The sequence below is a fragment of the Calidris pugnax genome, unplaced genomic scaffold, assembly GCF_001431845.1.
Source record: "Calidris pugnax isolate Ruff unplaced genomic scaffold, ASM143184v1 scaffold116, whole genome shotgun sequence".
In the NCBI taxonomy this organism is placed as follows: Eukaryota; Metazoa; Chordata; class Aves; order Charadriiformes; family Scolopacidae; genus Calidris; species Calidris pugnax.
This window is the reverse complement of record NW_015090877.1, coordinates 354,863-380,403: the sequence shown is the minus strand read 5'-3', so window position 1 is coordinate 380,403 and position 25,541 is coordinate 354,863. Positions and strand designations below refer to the sequence as shown.

General features: G+C 47.1%; 1 protein-coding gene across 1 annotated transcript in view; it reads right to left on the bottom strand.

Moving 5' to 3' along the window:
- Window positions 1-25,541, bottom strand: part of LGR6 (leucine-rich repeat containing G protein-coupled receptor 6) — a 151,532-nt gene that overhangs the window by 95,222 nt on the left and 30,769 nt on the right. Inside the window, exon 2 of the mRNA XM_014946302.1 lies at window positions 3,475-3,546. Coding sequence (XP_014801788.1) covers window positions 3,475-3,546 — 72 coding nt within the window. The remainder of the gene's footprint in view (window positions 1-3,474; window positions 3,547-25,541) is intronic.

Here is a 25,541-nt window from a genome sequence, read left to right as displayed (position 1 = left end):
CATCAGCTCTGCTCCAAGACACTGTGACCCTGGGCTACTGGGACTAGATCTAATGAGAGAAGATTGGCAGCAGCAGAGCAGGAGAGAGGATCTATAAAGAGCTCATGGAACAGGCAGAGGAACATGGACTTTCTTTGACTATCAGAGAGGATGAGGGTTACAGGTCATACTCACATGTGTTCAAGGGCCAGGGGTGTCAGAAGTTTCTGGGATGTTTTTAAGCATTAGACCAAGGTAAAAATTTCCTTAACATATAAGAGTTTCCAGGGGACTTGAAAAGCAGATTTGAAAGTCTGTGTTAAATTTGGCAAATATTTTTGGCTGAGGAACCTGTGATTTTTTTTCAGAATGTGCAAGCATCTTATTTAAGCCATTTTTGCAATAAAGTAAATACCATTTGAAATACCATTTTCTTTTCAAGTTTGACCCAAAGTAAAAGACTAAAGGTTAAGAAGCAATATGAAAATGAATCAAAACTTTCTATTTTGGGTCAGGGACCTCTTTTGGGTTGACCAAAGCCCCAGAACATCAATTGAGTTGAATTTTGCCAATTTAGTCTTTAGTTGCTGCATTTTCCAGCCTGTTACTTGCCCAGTTTATCAAGGATGTAACAGGGAACATAATAGGGTATGAGGCAGGTTGGGGCTGTAAGGTGACCCACTATTACCGGAGATGAGAAGCCTGCTGGAAGGTTTCCATCTAAGTGAAGATGGGCACCTGCAGCGAGATGTGCTACAGGAGAGCCCTCTTCTTTCTTGTTAGCCCTTCTCTGCCAGGAGATCAGGCAGGCAGACAGGTCTTCCTTCTCTCCAGGAAGGACTAGCCCTGAGAAACCTGGATTGTCCCTCATTGCTCAGCAGGGTTTTCTGGTCTTCATTGACTCAGCATGCCCCAGCATGGGTAGCTCCTCCATGGGGAGAGCAGACAGAAGGTTTGGTCTCATGTGCTACATGTTGCTCCAGTAGACCCAATGGAATACATTCAGGGTAGATGAAATCTGCAAAGATTTGAGCTGTGAAACCTGAACAAACTTCTATGAAGGATGTGTAAATAGGCAGGATTTGTTTGCCTGATTCTTGCGCACAGCCCAGCACAGAGAATGATCCCATCCCGAATGTGATGGTCCTGATGTAATGTTTTGGCATGAAAGTTTGATGAAGATATAAATGAAAAGAGGAGTGGAAGTGTCAGGCAAGTTTTATTACTGGTCAGTGGCAGCCCTGTGAATAACCATAAAATCACACAAATGTTTAAGTTGGAAAAAATCTTTAAGATCATTGAGTCCAACCATTAATGTATATGCACACACTGTCCCTGTCTAGAAGCTATTGCTGAAACAATCACTTTAGATTTCTGATAATACATAAAACTCCTTTCTTTTTTGATTTCCATAAATAAAATTACTGTATTATTTCTACTAAATTCTAACATGAACTTGGATATGCATAGATATATAATGATGCAGTTTCCAATTATTCTCCTGTAATGTTTTTTCCTAGTCAAAATACTTTTGCTTTCTGAATGAGAATTTGTGGCATTTTGAACCTCTAGTAAAATATTCTCTAAGAACTTCCAATTATTTTTCAGATTTTCCGGTTTAAATTTTTTGTCTTTGTCTGCTTCATTCATAATTATTTTTGGCTCCAGAAAGCTGGCTCTTTTGGAGCCTATGAATATTTATTCATTGCTGGTTGAGACTGTTGTGTTTGTACATGACATGTAATCAGGACACAATTGCTTGCAGCAAAACAACTGTTAATTGTATACAACAGAGTATGGTCTCTGTGTGTGAAAAGCTGTACTATCCCCAGTGAATGCTTTGGGTGTCCACACTGCAACACAGATGTTGAAAAAATGGAAAGAGAAAGTCTACAAGATGGAAGCAAGGTCTTGAAAAACCCACCTTCTGTGGGTAGCTCAAGCCCCAAATATAAAGAAGGATAAAAAATGACTCCTGCTCAGTCTGTAAAGGCCTAAAGAGAAGCAGAGTTCAGGCAGCTAGGGTCCTTACAAGTCTAATGTATAGAAACTACAGACAGGTGAAGACGAGTTGCAAGACATTTGAAGTTACAAACCTATAGTATGATTTGATAATTATGTGATTTGATCTGTTATGGGAATAATGAGCATCAATACCTGCTCTGGTTTCTTTAGTCAAGGCTGAATGTTCGGAGAAGTGTGTCTTTGCATATGCGTGTCCACCCAAGCATGGCCGCTCACCTGCAAACTCTGTTCTAAGTGCACAGACAGGACTTTCTGCTCATGACAGCACTCCCCGAGTGCTGCACAGAGCCACACAGCGCAGAGGCTCCTGTCACCAGGTTGTCTGATGGGTCAGCACCACAACCTCTGCACATCACTGCCATTACACTGTATTACTGGATATGAATGATTCAGGGTCGCCCCACTGCAGAACATGTGGGATAGTACGTCTGGGAGATCAAAATGCCTTCTTTCAGGGTAATGAAAATACCTTTTCTGTAGGAAATTTTGACATTTTTTTGTAAAGTAGCATTTTTGAAATGTCACTGTTGTGTGTGGCGATGGCTGCAAGAACTGATTCAGTAAAGTCAGAGTGTTTCATTTAGACAGAATAAGCTGTAATAAGTGTTATATATCCAGTAAGTTTACAACACATACATCAAATGCATCATTAATAGAAGTATTTCATGCAATGTAATAATAATGTTTTGAAGAAAGTGAGTTTTCCAACAGAAGCTATCGTGTTGAAAGGAGCAACAGCATGAGAATAACACCTGGAGGTATTTCTCATGGTCAAGTGGAATAAGACCATACAGGTGCAATTTATCCAAGCAGAAATGGCCAACCTCAATCCTCTGCCCCCCAGGCTCCCATTTTTGGGGCTCCCAAGGGATTCCAGTGGTTTCTAATACTGGTGGTTAATTTTCACACTTTCAGAAGTGGAGCCACTCCTTCACTGACACACAGCCACATGTCCATCCCTGAGGATTGTGATCGCTGCTGTGTCTGAGTGTGCCTGCTCAGACTGCAATACACACTGGTGCATGACGGGGCACCATAGCCTCTGGGGCAAATTTTTTGGACTTCAGTTGCCCAGACTCATTGACATCTGAACAGCAAAGTGCCTGGGAGCTAAGATGTCTCTGGATGGCAGCAGGCTGTGAGGGGGGCCCTGTATGCAGAAGGGTGAACTAAGCTCCCTGTTTGCTGGCTCTGCTCCAGGTTACAGAGTTGATTTTTGCATTATGGACTGGGCCCTCCTTTATTTTGGCTTTTGGTACATGCACCATTTCAGCCTCAAGGTAATGACCTCAGTCAAACTCCTAAGCTAGAGCAGAAAATAAGCCCTCTCCCAGCGTGCAGCTTCCTTCCATCTCAGCCTGCAGCCCCAGAGGCAACACTGGGGGTTGCCACCAGAGCCACAGACATCCTCTCGGGTGTCCCCCTGCCACCCTGACCATGGTCTGCGCAGTGCAGCCCCTACATACTTACAGCTCCTCCAGGAAGCGCAGATGACGGAGGGTGCTGGGCTGCAGCCGGCTGATGTTGTTCATGCTCAGATCTCTAGTGGGGAAGAAAGGCAGAAGTCTCTGATCAGTCACACTGTGGTTTGCACAGAATAACTCCCAATGCCAGGCTCTGTGTCCCCTTTCTGCCAAGAGGGAAGAGAAGTTCCTGCAAAACATTTCAGCATGAGCATCTTATGTCAGCCCAGGCTCTGCCTGCAACAGAATGGAGAGGAGTAACCAGAGACACTCGCTCCTTCAGGGTGGTCTGCCTGAGCTTCTCCCATTATGGAGCAAGTTAGGACATTTCCTACCACCACAAGCAGTGTTAGTGTCTTAGAATTTTTGGAGAATGACCAGGAAGCCCAGTCATGCTGCAGTAGGACAGTATGTCCTTGGGCCCAAAAGTATCTTTCTGTGACCACTGGTCGTGTCAGCCACCACAGGGAGTTTTTCCAGATAGACAGCTGCTTTTGAGGAGAGAGCAAACCATGGAGGAAGGGGTACATCCTATTGGACAAGCCTGCTCTAAACTGGAAAAACTAGAGAACAATGACAGGAACGAGGGCTGCAGGTCAGCTATGTGGGTGCCAAAGTCTGAGTTTATGGGGTGGGAGGAATCTGTCTGATGGGTCTTTGCAATTTCCAGCTAAAATCATAGAATCATCTAGGTTGGAAGAGACCCTTGGGATCATAGAGTCCAACCATCTACCCTACTCTACAAAGTTCTCTCCTACACCATATCCCCCAACACCACATCTTAAACACGTCCAAGGATGATGACTCAACCACCTCCCTGGGCAGCCTTTTCCAGTGTCTGACCACTCTTTCTGTGAAGAATTTTTTCCTAACGTTCAGTCTAAACCTACCCTGTTGCAGCTTGAATCCATTCCCTCTTGTTCTATCGCTAATTACCTGTGAGACGAGACCAGCACCAACCTCTCTACAGTGTCCTTTCAAGTAGTTGTAGAGAGTGATAAGGTCACCCCTCAGCCTCCTCTTCCTCAAACTAAACAGCCCCAGCTCCTTCAATTGCTCTTCGTACCATTTGTTCTCCAGGCCCTTCACCAGCTTCATTGCTCTCCTCTGCACTCGCTCCAGCACTTCGATATCTCTCTTGTATTGAGGTGCTCAGAACTCGACACGGTAATCCAGGTGTGGCCTCACCAGTGCTGAGTACAGCGGGACAATCACCTCCCTACTTCTGCTGGCCACACTATTTCTAATACAAGCCAGGATGCCATTGGCTTTCTTGGCCACCTGAGGACACTGCCGGCTCATATTCAGCTGCTTGTCAATTAGAACCCCCAAGTCCTTTTCCGCCAGACAGCTTTCCAGCCACACTTCCCCAAGCCTGTACTGATGCATGGGGTTGTTGTGGCCCAAGTACAGGACCTGGCACTTGGTCTTGTTGAAGCTCATACCATTATTGTTGTCCCATCAATCCAACCTATCTAAGTCTCTCTATAGAACCTCCCTATCCTCATGCAGATCACACTCCCGCTTAACTTGATGTCATCGGCGAACTTACTGATGATATACTCTATGTCCTTATCAAGATTATCGATGAAGATGTTAAACTGAAATGGTCCCAACACTGAGCCCTGGGGAACACCACTTGTGACTCAGCTCCTATCTGCTTCAGGTCTGACAGACCCTCACAGAGGACTCTGGGGGTCCAGATGGTCTGCTGAATCTTAAGCCCTTAGCACATTACAGAGTCATTGTGAGCTGCCCAGTGCAGAACTGTCATCGTCTTAGGATGAAAGAGCAGCAAAGTCTGCAGCAAACGGTGCATTAGGCCAGCTGATAGTTGATAAAAACAAGGATGCTTCTGGACTCTGAGACTCTCCAGAAGGTCTGATACAGAAAGCTGCAACCCTGCCATCATGAGCAGATGCGCATGAAGAAAACTGCTCTTGTGACCTAAGTCTAGAACAAGCTGTACCCATGTGACTGCAAGTGAGCATCAATTTTTAAACTATGTGGAAAGACAAGCCCGGTGTAGTTGGGAATGAAAGGGCCATGTCCCCTACCAAGCAAAACAATCCCAGTCAAATGCCATCAGAGGCAACGGGTAGGCTCATGTGAGGTAGAAATGGCTAATTTTGATCATTGTGCATAGACAGGACAACACTTGCCTCCTTCAGACTGCCTAGACTAAATGGCAGTTAGACAGATGTCTCTCAAACAAAAGAATAAAGAGATAGAACATAAAAATAAAAGCATTTGACTTTACTCTTTCCTCCAGTCAATATCACAGACTCAGGAGCCTAAGGAAGGATGTAACACCCCCCAAAATCAGAGGGAATTTGTCTTGGTGTTGGACAAACGCATGGAGAAAGAACACTTGTGCCAAGGACAAAGACTGAAGCATGAAGGAGAAAAGTCCCTCAGCAAAAACCCAGCCACACAAGAGGGACCTCTCTGAGCTGGCTGCCGCCTGCGCAGCACACCCTCATGTGTAGGGGAGATCCTGTAGACCCAAGAGGTGAGACTCAATTACTCAAATTCCTTTGTATTCTTCAGTAAGAAAATTCCTGAGTTCTGCTAGTGAAAAGGCTAAAAAAGTTTGAGGATGTGGGCTTCTTCATTTTGCACTGTTTTCCACACCCCTCCCCAACCCTCCCTATCTCCCCTTTCTGACCAGATCTATCTGGTGTTGGTGGAAGCAGGCTACACCTAGGGAGGATCTAAAGCTTGTCTTTACAGTTTCTCTGGAGATGTGTCCTGTGAGAAAACTGTGCAGTTTCATGAGCCATATTTGATGATTTTCAGAATGAATGCAAAAATAGTTATTGTATGCATTGTTCTGTGTGCAACACTTCATTCTATATTTGGATGATCCTGTGATAGAATAGAAGGGTTAAAATAATATTTTGTGCTGCTTCTATTTTTATTTTTAAATCCCTAAGGGCGGTTGCTACTTAGCACCCATTAAAACATCTTTTTTTCCTACATCAAAGTGTCTCCTGTTTATGTTGTAATGAATCCGTCTGATGTTTTGACATGTTGTGAAACAATGTAAAAATAACGAAAAATGAAAGGCTATGAAGCAAAACACAGATCTAAGACATCCAAGATCTCCTTGAAATTCCAAGGCATATTCCTTAAGTTGCCTTCTGCTGGCAGTATAGGGAATACCTCTTGCTCACCACAGGAGACACTTTTCAAGGCTCATTGAACTGCATTTTGGAAGCCCAGCTCTTTCCTAGGCATGATGCAGAGAGCCACACATCCCACACCCCTGGGTGGGTGGCCAGGGGTTGCAGGGATGTGCAGACCCCATCAGTCCTACCCAGCAGCACATCAGTATGTGATTGGTGGTAATGGAGAGGCTAAAGATGTTTTGAATCATTCTTTCTCCACCTTGATCCGTACCCTGAGGAGGAACAAAACACACTGGTTTCTGAAGGAATCTTCCAAAAGGCAGAGGAGAAATACCATTAGCCCATTGCTGTGACAGCCTCCCAGCTCCACATTGCACAGCTTTTCTTTAAATGCTCCTCTCCCTCACTCTCTCCACCTCTGGGTCTCCTGGCCACAGACAGGTCTGAGGGAAGGAACTCTCTCCCGTCATCTCTTGGGGCAGTGAAGAAAAATCCAGCCCTGATTTCCAATGTTGTTCCATGGGGAACATTTTGGAACATTTTATTTAAAACTCACTGTTTTGGGGGTGTTTGAATGCTCTGGTGGTTCGCAGTTCTGCAGGACTGAAGTGTAACACATTTACACTCACAATACTGGAAAGAGGAGGCCCGTAGTGCAAACCCTGGTAGTGGTCTGCTAGCTACTGAACATCAAGGCAAATATGGTGCCAGTGAATCTAGGACTGTGTTTTCCGTTAACTCTTCAGTGCGATATGCCATGGGGGCCCCATGTCAGCTTCTCTAGAGCAGTGGATATCACACCTGGCTTGATGTGGTGGAGTTCCTGGACTGGCCATGGTATGAGGACAGCACAGAGCGGGCGGTGCAAGGACAGATCGTGTGAAGGAAGAAAGAGTTCCTTCAAGGGCTGGAAATGAGCTTCCTGAACTGAGTCCTAAGCCCAGTGATTTTGCTAGCCACAAAAGTACGAGATGTTTCTCCACAGACTGTCCATGCTTGTGTGAAAGCTGAGGTACAGGATTCTTGCCTAAAGTGTTGTGGGAGTAAATATTTGACTTATTACTCATGTTGTTGACTTGTTGCTGTGTTTTCCCAAGCTCATGCTTTTCCTCTTAGTAAGGTTTCTTATGTTATGTACATCCCCAGTGCATGCAAGAGTGGAAATGCTTCCTGTCAGGGTAATCAGGGAAGCTATTTATCTTTTAAAGTGTTTGAGGGTGGTTGCTTCAGCCAGCCACATTTAGTCAATTTTAAAAGGAACCCAAGGTATTTGAACTTTGTTGGATTTTTTTTTTTTTTCAGCAACATCTGGCAGAAAGATTAGGGATTCATGGGCTAAATGGATTAGGGACTCCACTGACCTTTCTCAGACCTGTCAGTGACTTTGACTTTCAAAAATTGCTCTCTCTTTGGAGTGACTAGCTTCCAGCAGAGCCAAACAAGTGTTGGGTCACTCATACCTAAGTATGGCTCCTTTCATTTGCATTGAAGAAACCACTAAAAAGATGGGGGTACCATAGCAGGCATTGCGGAAATGCACAAAGAACATAATTCAGATCCCAAAGCCCTTGAACTCTAAAAGAAATCAGAAAGGTAGGAGAGGCTTGCAATGTAGGACCAGCAGAGGAATGCCTCAGATTCTTGCCTTTTGAGTTGATGAGACCACACTGCACTTGTGCACTGGGCCAAGCCATCCCTCACCTGTCCCACAGCTCCCATGTTCCTCTTTCCTCAGTCACTGGCCTATCAAATAAAAGCAGAAAGCCTTTTGCTGTCAAATCATTTTGCATAGATGTGGTCTGAAATGCTGACAGTAAAGTGAACTACTCTACTACTCCTGGAACTGAAACTCCCTTCTGGTATCACCCCCATTTACCCATGAAGCAATGTCTTTTAAGGCCTTTTGCATTAGGTGTTGAAATTACCTGTCCTTTCCAGTGGCACTGCACCAAAGCCATCATGGCTATAATTAGTGTGATTTAACATCTCCCCACTTCCCTAACTAATTCTAAACATTTATTGTAAGCATTTCTAACTTGTACCTGCAGGAAAACTGAGACACAGTTCATGGAAACTTAGCTCATGTGATTCAGTCTCAGACCTTACAACTACTCTGGCCCTCGAGGGGTTCCTTAAATTATTTGCTTTGATGTCGCCTTCTTTCATGAACAACCTTTGATTATTCACTGATTAGCTGATCTTCCTTACCAAAAAATGATGTGACACATACCGTGCTTTTGGTACTCCAGTAGGACTGTCTGCCATGATCTTTAACAGTGCTAGGAGATGGTGACCACAGTGTTTTAGTTCAGGGGTGACATGAGCTTTAAAGATCAAAGGAATTTATCTTTGGCATAATTGCTCAGGCTGCTGGGATGTACGCTGTGGTGCTGGTGCTCAAAACCTGGAGCCATGCATGTCTCTGTGGGGAGCAGCAAAGTCCCAGCAGACTCTGCCCAGGTCTGGTGAAAGCACCTGTGGGACCTTGTAGAAGTGTGTGTTCTTAGGCCAAAAGGCAAGTTTTTTACATTACAATATGTGGGTCTGCATGAAGGGCACCCTGTGACACCTGCCTAAGATAGGCCTAAGCAATACCCCCAAGATATATCTCTAGGGACAGCAGGACTGATGAGTCTCACACAAACTCAAGGTATTTTTTAGAGCTCCCCACAAAACTGGGGAGACATGAACCCTGCCCATCATCCCCAAAGCTCCAGATAGACCTCTTCCCAGACTGCAGCAGACCATTAGTATTTCCCCAGACTATAAGTGTTTCCCCAGAGGTGCACTCTAATATGAATTAACACAAGCAGAAGTCAACCTAAAGCACTACAGGTTGAAGCCACACTGGAGTAATACAAGATTGTGTCTGCTCAGTCAGGAATGTATGAAGGTGAAATCTGCAGGGATATGGTCTTGGTGGAGGCCAAACACCACATGCACATCTGGCTCAAGATCTGCAAAGTGCACGTGACTGGGAGAGAGATGGTGCTCTCTTGGAAGCCATCTCAGGGGTAGGACTTTTCCTAGAGAAAGAGCAGCTCCTGGCTATGGCTGGGAGAAGACATTCCCCAGCCATCTCTCTCTGTACTCCAAAGGGGCAGAAAGTCTGGTAACTAACTTCAGTCCTCTGAGGTGCTCTTCATGGTTCCCTCTGTTACTCATCATGATGAGAGGCCTCTGTCCTCCTGCCATGAAAGCATGGGGAAGTATCTGCCTTCAATCGGTTCTTTGATCTACAAGTTTTCTGCAAGCTCAGGGTGTGGTTCAAGGGGAAGACCTTCAGGGAGTCAGCAGTGGGGTACTCTATGGGCTCTTGGTTTCTTTCATACCTCAGTGAAATCCCATGCATGCGGCAACATCTGGAAACTATGACAGACATTGCCCAAGCCACTGGACAGGATTTTCAGTACTTAGGAAAGTGGATCTTGTGGTCCTCCTTTGTAAGGAGACAAGGTCAAACCAGATAACACAGCTGACTGCTGTCCTTGGGTTTTGAGCCTACAGGAAGCTACTAAGAATCCCAAACGGTGACTATCTTCTCAAGCACTACATTGCTCCACTATATGAATATTTTTGCATTTTTTGAGATGTTCAGGATATTAATGTGCTCTCTTCCCAGCGTGGTCTCAATCTATCTCCTCTCAGTGTTGCTGCTGAACACATAGGTCCCTGGACTGTAAAAAAGACCTTCCTTACACTCAGGCAGCTGAGCAGAAATTTTTATGATTGTGGGGAGAAGCTAATGACCCGGTATCCTCTTGATTAATTAATTGCACAATTACAGCATTAAGGCCTCCCGGTTCTGATCCAGCAGTCTGATTTCTGGGAGCTGTACAAACCAGACCAAAATTCCCATCCTTACCCTGGAAAGGTACAACACTAGACCTGTTCTTGCAAAGCATGGGACACTCTTGTCTCTATGAAATCATTAGGAGATGAGCAATGTCTCTACCTATCTTCTGGCCAGACTCATTAGCATCCAGTGAAAAACGCACAATTACACCATCTTTAGAAAAGAAGCCCAAAGGCAATAAATGATGGTTTTAGAAATTCTTCAGATTATACTGGAGTGATTCATAAAGGTTTTTGTTATCTCCTTTCCTCTTTATCTTGAAATCTCCGAGGTCACCACAAAATGCCTGAATTGCTTGGGGTAAAGCTGAGGCTGATGATAGAATGGTACTTGGAGCCATAGAGCCAGCTGAATTTTTTCCTAAAAGCCTGCAGGTTGAAAACTATGCTAAAGGTAGTCTCCATAAAGAAAGGGAGAAAGGGGAGATAAAGACATCAAAGCAAGAGCTCATTTGCATTACACCATATCTGGAGGCACCAGCCCTGCTTCAATCCCATATCACTGCAATAGGCAAGAGCAGAACGTGTTTCTACTCCCACCTCTCCATGTTTGAAAATAGATCAGTCATCTTAGATCATATCTCATGTGTAGGCCCTATCCGAGATCTCCACAATGTTTCAATAATAAAGACTCAGCCAAGGCCAGTTTGCCAGGGTGAGATTACGCCCATCCCTGTACCAGCAGGTCTTCAGAAGTCTGGTCTGGCAGTGAATATCAGTGACCTATGGCAAGCACAACCCTCATGCCGCTCTGGCTACTCCAGTTCCAGCTCCTCCTGTAGCAGCCCTGATTCTGCATTGTGTTATGTGACCTCCACTTATGAGAGGCTGAGCAGAGTAATGCACTTCTGACCCTGCGAATGGTTGGTGTGAGAACAGGAAGAAATAACTTTTAGAAACTCTCTGACAGGTCAGAGCTGTCAGTGAACACCATCTCATCCCAGGGCCTGCAGTGTCTGCCAGGGGAAATGCTCTCCCTCGACAGCAGAGGAGAAAGGCAGAAGGTGTGGGGTGCACGGCCACGGGCAGGAGAAGGGCAGATCACTTGGCAGAATAGGCTGCAGCCACGTGGAGGAGACATGGCTGAGAAGCAGCCTCCAGAAGGCACTGTGCTGTGGGACAGAGAAGAAACTTGGAGCAGAACATAAGGGGATTTTTTTCCAAAAAGGTAAAATGGGAAGGATGTTTCTCATGGGCTCTGTCTCCCAGCTGTAACTGCCCTGTTTGCGAGAGGAAAGGCTGCATGGTGTTAAAAGGGAAAAGCACTTGTGCTGTCACAAGGCAAGGAGAAAATAGCCTGTCTTGATGAATATAGCTCTTATGAACACCATGGGCATTGAAATCCTCTGGCCTACAGGTGTACAGTTGCCCTGGTGCCCATTAACACAGAGCTGCTTCAGCTGGAGAAGGAGAGTCTCATACACCAGACCAAGGGAGAGGCTGATGGAGCCTCCTCCCAGCCCCTCTGCTCTCACCTTCCACCCTCTCACCTTCTCACCACCCAGTGCAGCAGTTGACTCTGGGTTGGATGTTGGGCAAGGACCATACTTTCCATTTCTGATACCATTCTGTGAGTTCATGTTTTCGGTGATTCCCATGACACAGAAGTCCAGAAAGAATTGTTTTGGGTTGATCAAAATAACAGAGAATGTGTTATATATATTTTTTACCTCCAGTTTTGACACATTTGACACTCCCAGAAAGGACATTCTAAACCAAAAGTAATTTGAAAAGAAAGATGTTTTCTGTCCTGGAAGTGTCCAAGCAGGACTTCTCAGCCTCTTTAAGACTCTTTTTATGTTTTTGCCTCACATAATGGGATTCAGAGTTGGCCAATGTTGGAGCTGGGTCAACATGAACTTTTTCCTTAGTGTGGGAACACCAAAATCAAAAGAACTATAAAGAAATATTGGGGCATGAATAAGAGCAGGGAACATTTTTTTTTAAAGCAAGAAAAATAAGATTGCAAGCATGATGTCCTTTCTTGCCCATCTTGTCCTCATTTTGCCACTGATGTCCTTTCTGCTCACTTTGTCCTTTGGAGCAGCCACAGCCCAGCAATGTCCTGACTTTTAGCAACTAAATGATCTCCACTAGACCCCTGGAAAGAGCCTCACATTTCCTGGTGTCCTGAGTTGGGGTTTGTTCCCTGCCCTTTTCCAGGTCTCTGCTGGGTTCTGGCTCCCCACTTGCTGAGCTCTTTGGGAACAGACCTTGTCACTTTTATGGAAGGTGAAACCTCTCACCCTGCCGGAGTTGGTATCCTCTTAACGCCCAGAACAGCTACCAGAGAAAGGTAAAGCCAAAGCCTTTCAAAAGAGAAAATGAGAAGTAAACAGCAAACAAATGCAGCTGGTGCATCCATCACATTCTCCACACAAATGTCCTTGAAATCGACTGAGTCATGGAAATATTGTGCTTTCAAGTTGGTATCTTTTGCTTTGAGTAAGGCAGGATATTGATGAATACAAATGTTGTGTTCACAAACTCTTGCCCAGCTCTGCTCTGGGACACTAGCCACACTTGCCAGAGGGCTGGCTGTGGGGCATGGTGCTGTGTCCCAGGAAGAGCAGTGCAGAAGGGTAGAAAGCAGGTCAAGGCAAGCCAAGGATGGTTGTAAGCCACAAGGCTGTTCTAGGGAGCCCGAAACTCTACGGCAGAGGCACTTGCCATCAGACTGGAGCTGTTCTGCAACCCCCTGGTGCCCGAAAGGCAGCTTGTTTGTACACTCTGTCCTGCCTGCTCTAGGCTCCTGCCCAGCAGCTCCAAGCAGACCTCTCTGGGCAGTTTACACCACAATGAGTGGTGTGCACAAGACTGGATTTTCTTCAGGGCAGTTAGAGGGCTTTGCAGCACCCCTGAGCCACTTGCACAGTTAACATGGGAGGAAGCAGCGGGAGCACAATGGTCGAACGTCTGTTGGAGCTCACACAGTGGGTACAAAAGTGAATTGTTACAGAGATAGTCCCAGGAGAGCAAATGATCCACCTGGTAAGTATGGCTTGTTGGACTATGCCAAAAACCAAACACTGAAAGGGCAGCCAGATCACAGTAGAGGGAACAGGGTCTAAGGAACTGGGTCAGTGTAAAGGTGAAGGTACCAGGACTCCTCTACTTGTGTCTGGAGAGAGCTGTGCCAGAGAAGATGATGCTGGTTTTATGCACTGGAAGGATGTTTTTTTTAACTATAAATTGCTGGTAAAGAATTTTGTAGTCCCCCTATAAAGACACAAGGCAAAGATAGAAGACAAATTAATGGAGGATAAGTCTACTTGTGACTATTCAGGGTGATTGTCTAATGCTACATCTGGCTCAAAGGTGCCTAAACCACTGATTCCTAGGACCTGGGGCATGGGGGTCCAGTCAGGTTGAGGGCAATGCAGAAGAAGAGGTTCTTGAAAGTCTTCCTGTTGCCCCAAGTTGCTCTTGGTGAGTTTTCATGAGCAAATGTCTGAGAGCTACAGCCTGACTATGCTGGATGTCAGCTTTCAACTGGCCAGCTTTCATTTTGGGCCAGTATGTATGGAAACTCCTGTGGCCAAAGTGCTTCCTGAGGCAGTCCTTGACTGGGACTGACATTTGGACTACCAGCTTGGTACCCATGCCTGATTCTGAGTACTTGCTGCAAGTTCTGGTTCTCCTTTTGGGAGCAGGCTGGGGTGAAGCTAGTGTGGTCTGCACACATATGCTGTAGACATGCTTCCAAATGAATATCAGGTGCACATGCAACCACTCAACCACTGTCATCCACATTCTTCCTTTGATTGCACAAGGTCCGCACAAAGTGCATTCAGGCTCACATATCCTGGAAAAGCATCAGCTGGAGGTCTGAGGAGAGGTAATATTTGAATTAGGGAAAAAAGCTCTCTGAATTCCACCTCTGCTTGAGAGCTGAAAGTCACCGGGCTCTTTCTAAGGTGCTCACACTTAATTTACGCAAATGGGACACCCCTGCACATCTGGCCCAGAGCAGCTGCCTCTATCCTGTTTCTCTTCATTGCACACATCCTCCCTCCAGTGCCGACTTCTGACCACCGCAGAGCTGTTCAGGAATCTCTGACAGCTGATGCCCATTGTCTCCAGCCCCACTCAATTTACTTTCAGACCCGCTGAAAGGAGATGGCAGAGCCCAAGGCTGGCGGACAGGAAACTGAGAGCCCATAATTGACCAGAAGTGCATGTAAACATGATGGTTTCTTTCACGTTGAGGGGATCTGGCAGCATGCAGTTATTCCTGTTAGTGTTCTGGCTGGCAAGAAATCAGAGAAAGAATCTGGCAGGGTGTATGGTCACAGACGGTGTATGACTTCTACCTGAGCTGGGGGCAAAAGCTCTGAGACGGGGAGGAACCAGGGCAAGGTACTACTGGAAGAGCACTGAGCCACACTGCCTCTCCCCTTGCAAGCCGTATCTCGGGTTGGTTGGGAGGGTGGGTTATACCAGCTCATGTATGGGGAAGAATCTGATCCCAAAGTCCTGACACTAGCAAATAAACCAGTACATGTAAACTAGAGGGCTGGAGGTGATGCACTACTGAATCTCTGTGGTCTGTGTCTGTCACTAACCAGAAGAAACAGGCAAAATTTGGAAATATTTTACAGGGGAAAAATTCTGATATATATTTTAGTTGAAAATGTCAGAATGGCTGATTGAAATGCTTTATGCTGACATCAAAATATTTCATTCACTAAAAGCCAAGCCATGACAATGCAATATTTAATAGCAGACAGTACCTGCACATGTTAACCTGAGGCTGAATTTGGAAAAATCCGAAGTAAAATGGAACTCCAATTGAAACAAAATCCTTCACTTCAGATTCAAACTCTCCAACATGTTTTCATTCAAAAATTTTGGCTACATCTGTGTCCTGGAAAGTTTTGCATTTGATGAAGAGCAGTTTTTGCTCTAAGAAACTGTTTCTCAGAGAAAAAAACTGGTTTCCTTGTACATTCTAAGCAGATCCTTTTGCTGCTCATGAGCAAACTACCAGCATGGGACACTGCAGGGTGCGGGTTGCCAAGCACTGTCGCCGTGGCCCCATGGGAACCCTGGTTTGCGTGCCAGCCTGTGTTTAGACACAGGAGACATTGCCTGAACAACTGTTCCCTATCTCCTGACAGACAGATGATGAGTTTCTGTGTTTCACTGGCACACTGCTTTAAAGGTCTCTGTGTTATCTCCAGGGCAGTGCGTACCCTGATCTGAAGCCCCACATGCTAGGACAGAGGGGTGGCTCGAGTGTCAGGGAGAGACCAATGCACAAACAAAGAGCTGGCAGAGGGAATAGGGCTTGGCATTCAAAGACTTACACGAGCTTCCTCTCCTTGCATGCGAGCTCCTAGATTTGCCAAAAGTTGATGTCACTGCTGCAGCTGTGCATCATTCTCTCAAAGAACAAGATCCTGTTACTAGGCTATGGAGGCTTGTACCTGATTTGGCACTTCTGGACAGGTCCTCTAAAGTTCCTGGAAAAGCACAAGGGATTTGCTGGCAAGAAATAATAGGAAAAACTTCGATGAGAAGCTTGTGTCTTCCTGCCTCTGATTCCTTGGAGCAGACTGCTAGCTTCAGTGATAACTGAGTTCTCTTACCCAGAAGGTGAAAAAAGATCTTAGGTCAGAGGAAAATGAGCACTTTATGTGCCAGGTTCAAGCTGATGACTTTACCCACAAATCCTTGACCTCATGGAGAGGGACCAATTCTTCAATACTTGTTAGAAAGCTCGGTGAAGACAAAGCATGCAGATGTCCAAGAGTTAAGGTCCCAGATGGGATTTATCCAGGGAAGGGATAAATTTGTAGCCTCCAGGGAGGCTCTACAACTAGCACAGCCTGGCCAGGAGGTGAGGAGAAGCCCTACCTTCATCTTGATTGTGCAAAGCACCATATCCTACACTAGCATGCTTACACCATCATGCAGCCAACCCTAGACTCCTGCTGTGCCCATGGTCGTGTTTGCCACAGTGGCTGCTGTGGTCTGTTGAACACAGACAAGCTGCTCTCCATAGTCAGCTCTCCCAGAAGGTCCTTTGTACCTTGTTCTGCTTTAAGTGCTGCTTGCAATTGTGTAGATTTCTACTACCCTTATGGCTGCTTTGCCATGGAGCAGTCAGGGTTGCAGCTCAGGCCAAGGCAAGGTCTGGACTGCTACAGAGAGCTTGATGGGGCTGTAAGCACAGAGTGCAAGTGGGGCATAGGCATGAGCTTGTGACAATTGGTGGAGAACGTGTGCACAGCAAATCTACACTGAGAAACACCAGTCTCAACCTGAAAACAGACACACCAGCGATGAGTGTGGTCCCCTGGTGTCTAAACTGCTGCTCAAAGGCTAGAAGCCATGTCAGCTGGGGAGCCAACAGGAAGGACCAAGGGAGGCAGTGCTCTGTGTTGGGAAACAGTCCCCAGGAACACTCAAGTGCTGGCCCTTCCCATGTTTGGTTTGGAAAGACTGTGCTACGGAAGCCTTTGTTTAAATGTCACTTTCTAAACACTCCCAGCCACCATGACCAACCACCAAAGATAATTTGGTGTCATAAACAACCAAGAGAGCCCAGGCTGTGTTCTCATGCCTGAAATGGGTGGAAGGCTCAGTTCTGGTGTCTCTGACACTTCTCTGGCCAGCTCTGGTGCCAGCTGTGTTGGAATGCTGGCCAAGAGATACAAGAAGGTGGGTTGCTGTGAATGTTCCCACTTGGCTGGTGGTGCATTTTGAGGCAAAGTTTCTCCTCCAGCATCACTGCCTTGCTCTTACAAGTCCTGCTTTCAGAGAGACCCAGTGAACCTGAGCTTGTGCCTGCCCAAGGGAAGCAGGGAGCAGCCCTGATACCAGAGTGCTGATTTAATGTCAGCACACTGCTTTTCCTGGATATTCCAATTTTCAACCAGAACAAACTATAGCTTTTCTTTTTGACCAATCTGACTCACATTATGTGGGAATAAGCCCACCTCCACCCCCCCAAGAAGGACACAGCTCTTATACAGCCTGGCTTGGAATTACAATAGGTTAAAAACCTCTTAATCCAGCTACAGACCTGGATGTGAAGCACTGGGATGTCTCTCATGGTAGTTTTTTTTCACAGGCACCAGTCGCCTGGGTGCAGTAAGCACAACCCTTACCAGTACAGCAAGTGCATTCCCTGCACAGGGACCAGCAGTGTTGATGAAGGCCATCTCCTTTGAAGCCTCGGGCTTTGCCCCAGCTGAGGCTGTAGGCTCCCAGTGTTTGCTGCTGTCAGGTCATGCTGGCATTAGGGATGGTGTGCCTGTCCCTGCCACTCTGGAGCAGAAAACCCTAAAAAGCTGAGCGATGTTGGAGCTGGACTCTTGTGCTTCCCTGGTGCTCAGCTCCCTGCTGACTCCTGGGAAGGGCTGCTGGGGCAGCAGGCAGAAGTGTTGACTTCAGTCATTTGATAGCTACCAGAAAAAAGTACTCTGTGTTACCCCCAGATTTTCACTTGTGCCTTTAAAGTTGAAGTCCAGCTGCCAGCACTGCTGTACCATCAGGCGGTAGTCTGTCTGGTAGTCTAGGTGGGGTCTGTCTGTCCAGGCTCAGCCCCCCACCAGGGCAGGATCCAAACAACAGCTGCTTCATCCAGCCAACTTGGACCTTGTCTGCACTGACCCACAGTGATCTAAACAGGGACTCTGAAGCACCCTTGCATTCACTTTGGATTCCAGCAACCATGCTAGGGATCTCCCAGGGGTCCTGTGTTGTATCTGCCCACCACAGAGATGTCTGAGCTATACAAACTATCTCAGATAGCACTTAAAGCCCCCGTGTGGGGAACTGCATCCAGACCCAAATGACTTTGGCAAATCCTTGACCAAACAAAGACCAACATTTGTGTTCAGCCCAGAGCTGGCAGAGAGACCTATGAGTTACCTCGCTTGTCTTTCATACACTTTGGACCCCAGCAGACACATCATCAGGGTCCTCCTCCAAAGCAGAATGACCAAGAGACACGAGAGAGAGGATGTAGTGTTGTGGGGGAATAACAGCCCTGTGCCTGTGCATTTTGTCATGGATTCAGGTGCCCTGTTATTTTGAGAAGGCTTGTTTGACAGCAAAGAGGCTTATTGCAAGGGTACAGGATGCTCCCAATTGCCTGCCCTGCCCCCAGAAAGGAGCTGCCCATTGAAAAGGTAAGGCAACAGAACCTCCCTTAAGAAGGAGCTTTTTTAAGCTAATTTGTGGCAATACGTTAGCCACAACTGTGAGCAGCTGTTGTTGAGATAGAGGGTTACCTGTGCAGGCTGAGATTTTCAAAGAAATTTAATAAGGACCTGAAAATTGCAAACAACAATAATACGACATCTGCAGAGCGGCTGCCTTGAGAGGAGAAAATCATATCATAACCTAACACCTGCTTAGCAGTGAGACAGTGTCCAGGCTTTGCTTTTCAGCTCACTCATCTTGGAAACTGTGTGCTCTTTGCCAGAACAAGTAAGAGAAGGAACAATCACGTCATGACAAGGCTGAAAATATTTAATGTGCTCAAGCAGGAACGGAAGGCAATAATTCACTCCAGAGCAGGACGAACTTGGGATGGTCTGGCACTGCAGATGATTTATATTTAGAGTTGGGCTTGGCAGGTGCTTTTATGGAACAGAAGTTTGGTTTTCTATTGTATTCAACCTGTCCCAAAAATAGTGTAAACCATTCTGCTTTGTGGTATGGCCAACTATTAACTAACTCAGCTGGGAAAGAAGTGGACAAAATTACCCTCTTCTGTTTCTTAGGGGGTGGGTAATGCTAGATGCTGCTGGAGACATGATACTGGTGCTGATCAGAAGTCACTGGACTCTCAACATCCTGCGCCTAAGTATCTGGGTGGAATTGGCAGAAACACTGAGGCCTGAGACAGGATCTTAATCCCCTCCTGCCCCAGCCCTCGCCGCTGCTCCCCAGCTCCCTCTGCTGCGATGCCAGCACGTGGGCTGAGAATTAAAAGACATGCTGAGACCACATGCTCCCAGTGCTGTAGTGGGAAGGCAGACAACATGTCCTTACAGTGAGGCTCTCCTGGCATGAGTGTCCATGATGGATTTTGCAGAACTGGCAGCAATGGACTGCAGCGTGCTGTCTGCATCGACCCTGTGGTGTCGGCTCATGCAAGGCGATGGCCAATGCTAACACTCCTGAAACCTGGTGCTGGCCACCCAGCCTGTGAGGGCACGAAGGGGACTGGCTCACCCCCAGCCCTGTCCTCACAATGTGGAGGCAGCTGGTTTGACCATGGGCTCTGGAAATTGGATCCCTACCTTGGGCCCCATTAGACATGGTTGTGATGCCAGAGCTGTGGGGATGGATGAGCCTCTGCTGGTACCCAGCCAGTGCTAAATGAGAAGAAGAAATCTCAAACAGTTTGCTCCTGCAAATGTTCCTGCCTTCCTTTTTTTTTTGTGTTTAGGAGGATGGATTTGGACAGTGTGAGAAGGGAAATCACCTTACTCAAGGAAGCAAATGGGCTCTGGGGTGGGATTCACAGGCCCCCCAGCTGTTGCCCTGTCCGAGTAATAATGGCTGACCTTGCATATGGGAAGTGACTTAGGAAAGGTGAGAAAAAATCTAGAATTTGAGATAATTCAGAAGCATAAATAAAACTTAAAGTGGCTTTTCTATATTATCTAAGTCTTATATCTAGGGCTTACAAAAACTGAGAAGCACTGGTCTTCCTGCTGGAGCTAGGGCAGAAAACCACAAGACTGATGTTATGTGCAGAGATAGGATACTGGATAACTCCCAGTGCAAGAGGTGTTGGAGGCCATGACTCTGCGACATGGACTGTGTCTGTTGGCCTTCCCCCACCCCCCAAGTGCTAGAGCTTCTGGGGTGCAAGACTAAGGTTGGGGTTATTCATGTTCCCAGCATGTTCCCCACCCTGGTGCTCCCACCCTATCTGGGGTGGGAGTCGCAATGTCCATGGAGCACAAGGAGCTGCCCAGATAGTCTACCTGGCTGTCTCCACTCAAGAGCCTGCTGGCAATGTTTGTGCAAGGGGTGTGCTAAAGGGCCCCCCAACACAGGTAATCTTGAAGCTTGAGTTTAAGGCTTCTTGTTAGTTTTCTAACCAGGTCACTTGCACAATGACTTAAGCATGTCCAAGGAAAATTGCTGGAAAACTCAGCAATCCAGAGCCATTGAGAGAGGACATGACAAAGTTGTGCAGCTGCAACCAGTGGACTCATATTAGGCTGAACCAACCATTTACTGAAGATGTAGCACTTGCCTGGAGCAGTCAAGACTCTAAGCAATGTGGTGGCCTGAAGTTGTGGATCCCAACAAAATGGCCTTTCACACCAAGAAGGATGATGAAGTGTGAGCATAGTTAGCGCAGCATTTCCTCATCCGTGCCTGCTACACCCACATCAAGAATGGATTGCAAAAATGCCATGAGGGCAGTTGCAAGTTGCGAAAGTGTTTCAGCTGAAAACGGAGACCTTCTCACCCCCACACAGCCCACAGGACCTCATCTTTTTCACTGACTTTCCGCTGCCCTCACCATGCACCCACACGTTAGTATGATCTGACATGTGTTGCTGCCCGTCCATGTTCTAATGCAGTATCAAAAGCATCAGGGAAATGTTTTTATTCTTATTGCAGGGGTAAATGAAAAAGGGTTGAGACATTTTTATGCTCTGAATAAGGGGGAGGGGAGTCACCAACCAGACATGTTGAGAAACCTGGCAAAAGAAGTGTCAAAGCAGGTGGGGCAAGCTGCACCCAGAGGCGGAAAACAGTCATGGCCCAAGGATTCAGGATCTGGCTTAGGTCTCTGAATGGAGCTGGTGCTCAGGAGGCAAATCTTGCCTGTCGAAAGCACACATGCTTGGGACCCTCCCAATCCCCACCTTGCTGACAAGGCAGGACAATGGAGGCAGTTCCTAATGCAAAGAAAGTTTGAATTCCTCCAGCCAATTACCTCATAGCAGTAAATCTTCCACCTCTCTTTCCCAGTCATTGGTGAAGGCTGTCTATTGTCTAGAGAGCCCGTCTGTCTGCCCCAGCACAAAAGGGAGAACAATCAGTGGGCTTGAGTAACATCCGATGTATTAAGAGACGGAAGAAAAAAGCAGGGAAAGGGCCAAGGAGATCTGGGTGGAGTGGAGATCTCCAAGATGCTGGTCTGATGTGTTGTGTCTGACATGCAGAGGCATCCAGCCTTGCCTCCCTGGTGCAGGTGACATTTAGGCTGGATGCTGGTTAGGGTCATGCTGGTGAGGACTGGGGATGCCTCTATGTGGAGGTTTTCAGAGAGGGGGTGTTGCTGGCCTGGAAGGGGACAGCTGGCTGCAGCATTGTCCAAATCTTGTCCATGCACCCTAAAGCTTTCTTCCCTGTGAGGTCAAGCTGCCTACCCTTCTGGGAGCAGAGTGGCAAACAACCCCTGAGTGCTGGTATATCAGCATGGTGAGCATCTCCTGGTTTCTTCTACTTCCCCTCTGCACTCCCCAACTGCTCTTCATCAGAAAGAAAATATCTTTGTGCTCCTGAGCTCCAGGCTGCTGGAGAACAATGTCTCTATATTATTGCCATCAGCTATGATGGTCCTGAGAAGGGCATGAAATCTACATGTTGCCTGGTTGATATGGGGTCCGCAGATGTCAAAGGAGGTGCCCTCTCCAGCCTTGCTGGTTGGTGCCCTCTCCTGACTTGCTGGGGCCAGATATGAGCAGCCTCACCCTTCCTTTAGGCAGCCCAAAGCACTGCTCTTACTGGGAAAGACCAGGGTCCTGGGGGATCAAATATGAATGCAGTCCATGCTTAATTGACAGGACACTGTTGGCCTGCTGTATTCTGCACAACATCTGTGCAAGAGAAGCAGCTTCAGAAATGAGAAGCAGCTGCAGAAAGCTCTGCTTTCTGAGGCTTTTCCAGTAGTCTGGAAGAACCAGGAGCTGCACCTGTGAACTGCTGAAGCTGAACTACTTCACAGTTTTAGCCCCTCCATCTGCAGTCCTCTCTCTCTCAAGCCAAGTTATGGCCAGACTGCCAATCCCAGTCTTGCTAGATAAAATAGTGAAAATAGCAGAAAGAAGACTAAATGAAAAAGAGGAATTTTCTTAAAGTAAAATGCAGACTCTGATAAAACTCTCTCTGTGAGGAGACTGAGCTCAAAGCTGTGCAAATCATGAGAAGGCTGGGGATAACCAAGTAAGAAGCAGACACCCTGCTCGTTGGCAGTCCTGATGCTGGAAGGCATCCCATCTGGCTGATATCTGACCACCACCTCTTCCTGCCTCTGCTGCTCTGCCAGATCTGCTCTGATAGCCATCAGACGTGTAGCAAGAGCTCCGAGGGCTGCGTGCCAGGGAGGAGGACAGCAGCCGCTGCAGAGCTCTGGACAGGTACCGCGACAGGACACATCCCTGCAGTGTGCCCTGAAGAGCCTCTCCCTGTGCAAGAGGAGGAGGCTGGATGCAAGACCATGAGGCAGTTACAAAACAATCCACCGATGTCAGGACAGCACAGCATGCTTCCCTGATTTGTCTCCCAACTTTACTGCAATCTTCTCTCTGCTCCACGCTTTTGGCAGCCTGTTGGCTGCAGTGGGCACCTTTTGTCTTTTGCAGCCCCACTGCAGTATCATGATAGCTTTTTTTCTGGGTCAGATAAGTAACTTGTCAAGTGCCTTAGCTGGCATTTTTTGTACAGCCTGGGCTAGAGGGGTTTTTGCCTGTGGGCCAGCAGGAGAGTGGAGAAGGGGGCAGCCGAGAGGAGCTGGATGCTCTTATGTGAAGACACAGAAATGCTTTGGTTGCATTCTCAGCCTCAGATGACGACTCTGCCCTGTTTCAGTGGAGCTGATCTTGGACATGGAGACTGAGGCATTTGTGTGGGTAATCTAGGGAATACTTTGGGTTTTGACTGCCTTCCCACTCAGGATGTGGCCATGCTCTTTGGGGAATGGGCAGATACCTTCCCACTGTTGGAATGGTTGCTGGCAACCTGATTGTGCATAAACCATCTTCAGAGCTATGGCCTGCCTTGCTCCAGGTACCTGTGGTTCTTGCTCTGCATGTAGGGTGGAAGGAGAAATCTCTGGATGACAATGAGAAAAGCAGCGTCTCCCCATAGCCCACGCTGGTCCAGCACTCCTGTCCAACTCCAGTTTGATCTTGTTTTTATCTTGTGCAGTTCAATAGTGCAAAATATTTCTGGAGGAAATGAGTGATTGGGTCTTTTTTCCCCTGCATTTTGGACTCAGCTTTGAGATCAGCAGTCTTTCATTGCCCCAACAGACTGAGGCACAGAGAGAGACAGAGTCTCCATCTACCTTGTGCATTAGAGCTGGTGTAACTTCCATTGACACACCACCAATCTGTTGAACACGGTGGGGGCAATCTGAAACCACCATCACAGCCACAAAGTGATGTGCTAACCCAGACCATTAGCTGACAGAGGAAGGGAGACCTCACTCTCATTAGCAGACTCCACAGGTGCTGTGCAGATGTCCTCTGTCGAGCCAGCTGTGGCCATTCATTATCTTGAGCTGCTCCTTATTGCCACAAACCAAAGGTCATCCATCCTGCAGGATCCTCTGAGTGGTCCCCACACTGCTCCTGGCAGCAGGGAGGGCTGGGTCAGGCTGCCTTTGATGGATATTTTTTTTGTGAAGTGGGGCTGGGAATCTGCCCACAGTCTGTCCATTTGTCAGTGCCCCAGCAGAAGAGTGCAGAGGTGGGTTCCAGTGTCTCCATCTGGCACTGCTCATTGCAACAAGAACATCTCTCTGTTTCTCAATGCTCAAAAAGTGAAGTATAGCCTGGGCTGCAGATGGGGATCTGGCAGCAGAGTTAGGCAATCCAAGCATCGTGACCCCTGCGCAGTTACTGAGCTTCCAGCATGGAAACTACTGTCATGCCCAGAGGACAGCAGAGACATGGGCTGTCAGCTGTCAGATGAAATTTTTGAAACCTTGCCTCTGTTGGAGAACTGCAGCCTTGCTCCTGCTCTGCTCCCACCTTGCAGATGCAATACCTGCTATTGGAAGCTGAGCTCTGCCATCATGGGACATCCTCACAGCTGTCCTAGAGCTGAGGTGGTGGCAGGCCAGGGAGAGGGCACAAACTCCTCCACAGGCTGGTGGGAGGTGTGGTCCCCAGCCATGTATGGTTGTTGTTGCAAAACTCTTTTAAAAAAGTTAATCACATTATTTAGTAGGTTTATATATCTGGAACAGAAGCAGTAAAGCATGGAAGAAGGAAAGAAGAACATCCTCAACATAGTTACTAGGCCCCAGCTGCTACAGATAACTCGAAGAAGAGCATGGGCAATGGTGCCCACTGTGCAGAAGGTGCATGGGAGGAATCACAGAGTGACATGTTGTGATCACAGTTTGGGGGCTGGGAGCGATCACAGGGTAATGTCTTTACACATTGTCCTGCAGCAGGGCCTACTGCAGGGGATGACCACTTTTTCTTACAGCTGTCAGGGGTCCAGGCACCACTTTTAAGTGGACTTCTGCCTGGAAACGCAAAGGAAAGCTACAAGGCACTAAGGACGATGAGCCCTGAATCACCCTGAGACTAGATTACTGAGATTTGTGGTGCAAATCTGCCTGTCCAGCCTCTGAAAAAAACCTGGAATAGCTCTGCTAACTTAATATCCCAATAACACCTGGACACCTGGCTGTATCCATCAAATACCTCCTTGTTATATCCACCTGCATCAGTGCATTCCTGTTACAATAGTGCAAGCAACTCCAGTCTTGCTTTCAACACCGGAGATGTCCATCTCCAGTTTTCAGATGCCCCATATACTTGCAGAATGATGCAAATACTCATTTATCTTAAGGAGACATCAGATTTTCAAGGCAACCACCTCAGTGCACTCCAATTCCCTTCCAGCAATGGCTGCACTATAGATTCCAAACACATACAGCCAGTGTCCAAAAGTCAACCTGAGTTTAAGAACCAAATTTAAAAAGCATCATCTTGCATAGCTGCTGCCCACTTCCACAGAGGAACCTCAGACCAAAAGCTGTGTGGGTGCAGGATTTGCAGTATCAGGTCCTGGACTAAGCCCACAGCTGCAAGTGATGGACCTTGGGCTGGGAGAAGCTGCTCAGTGACAGGAGACAGAGCTT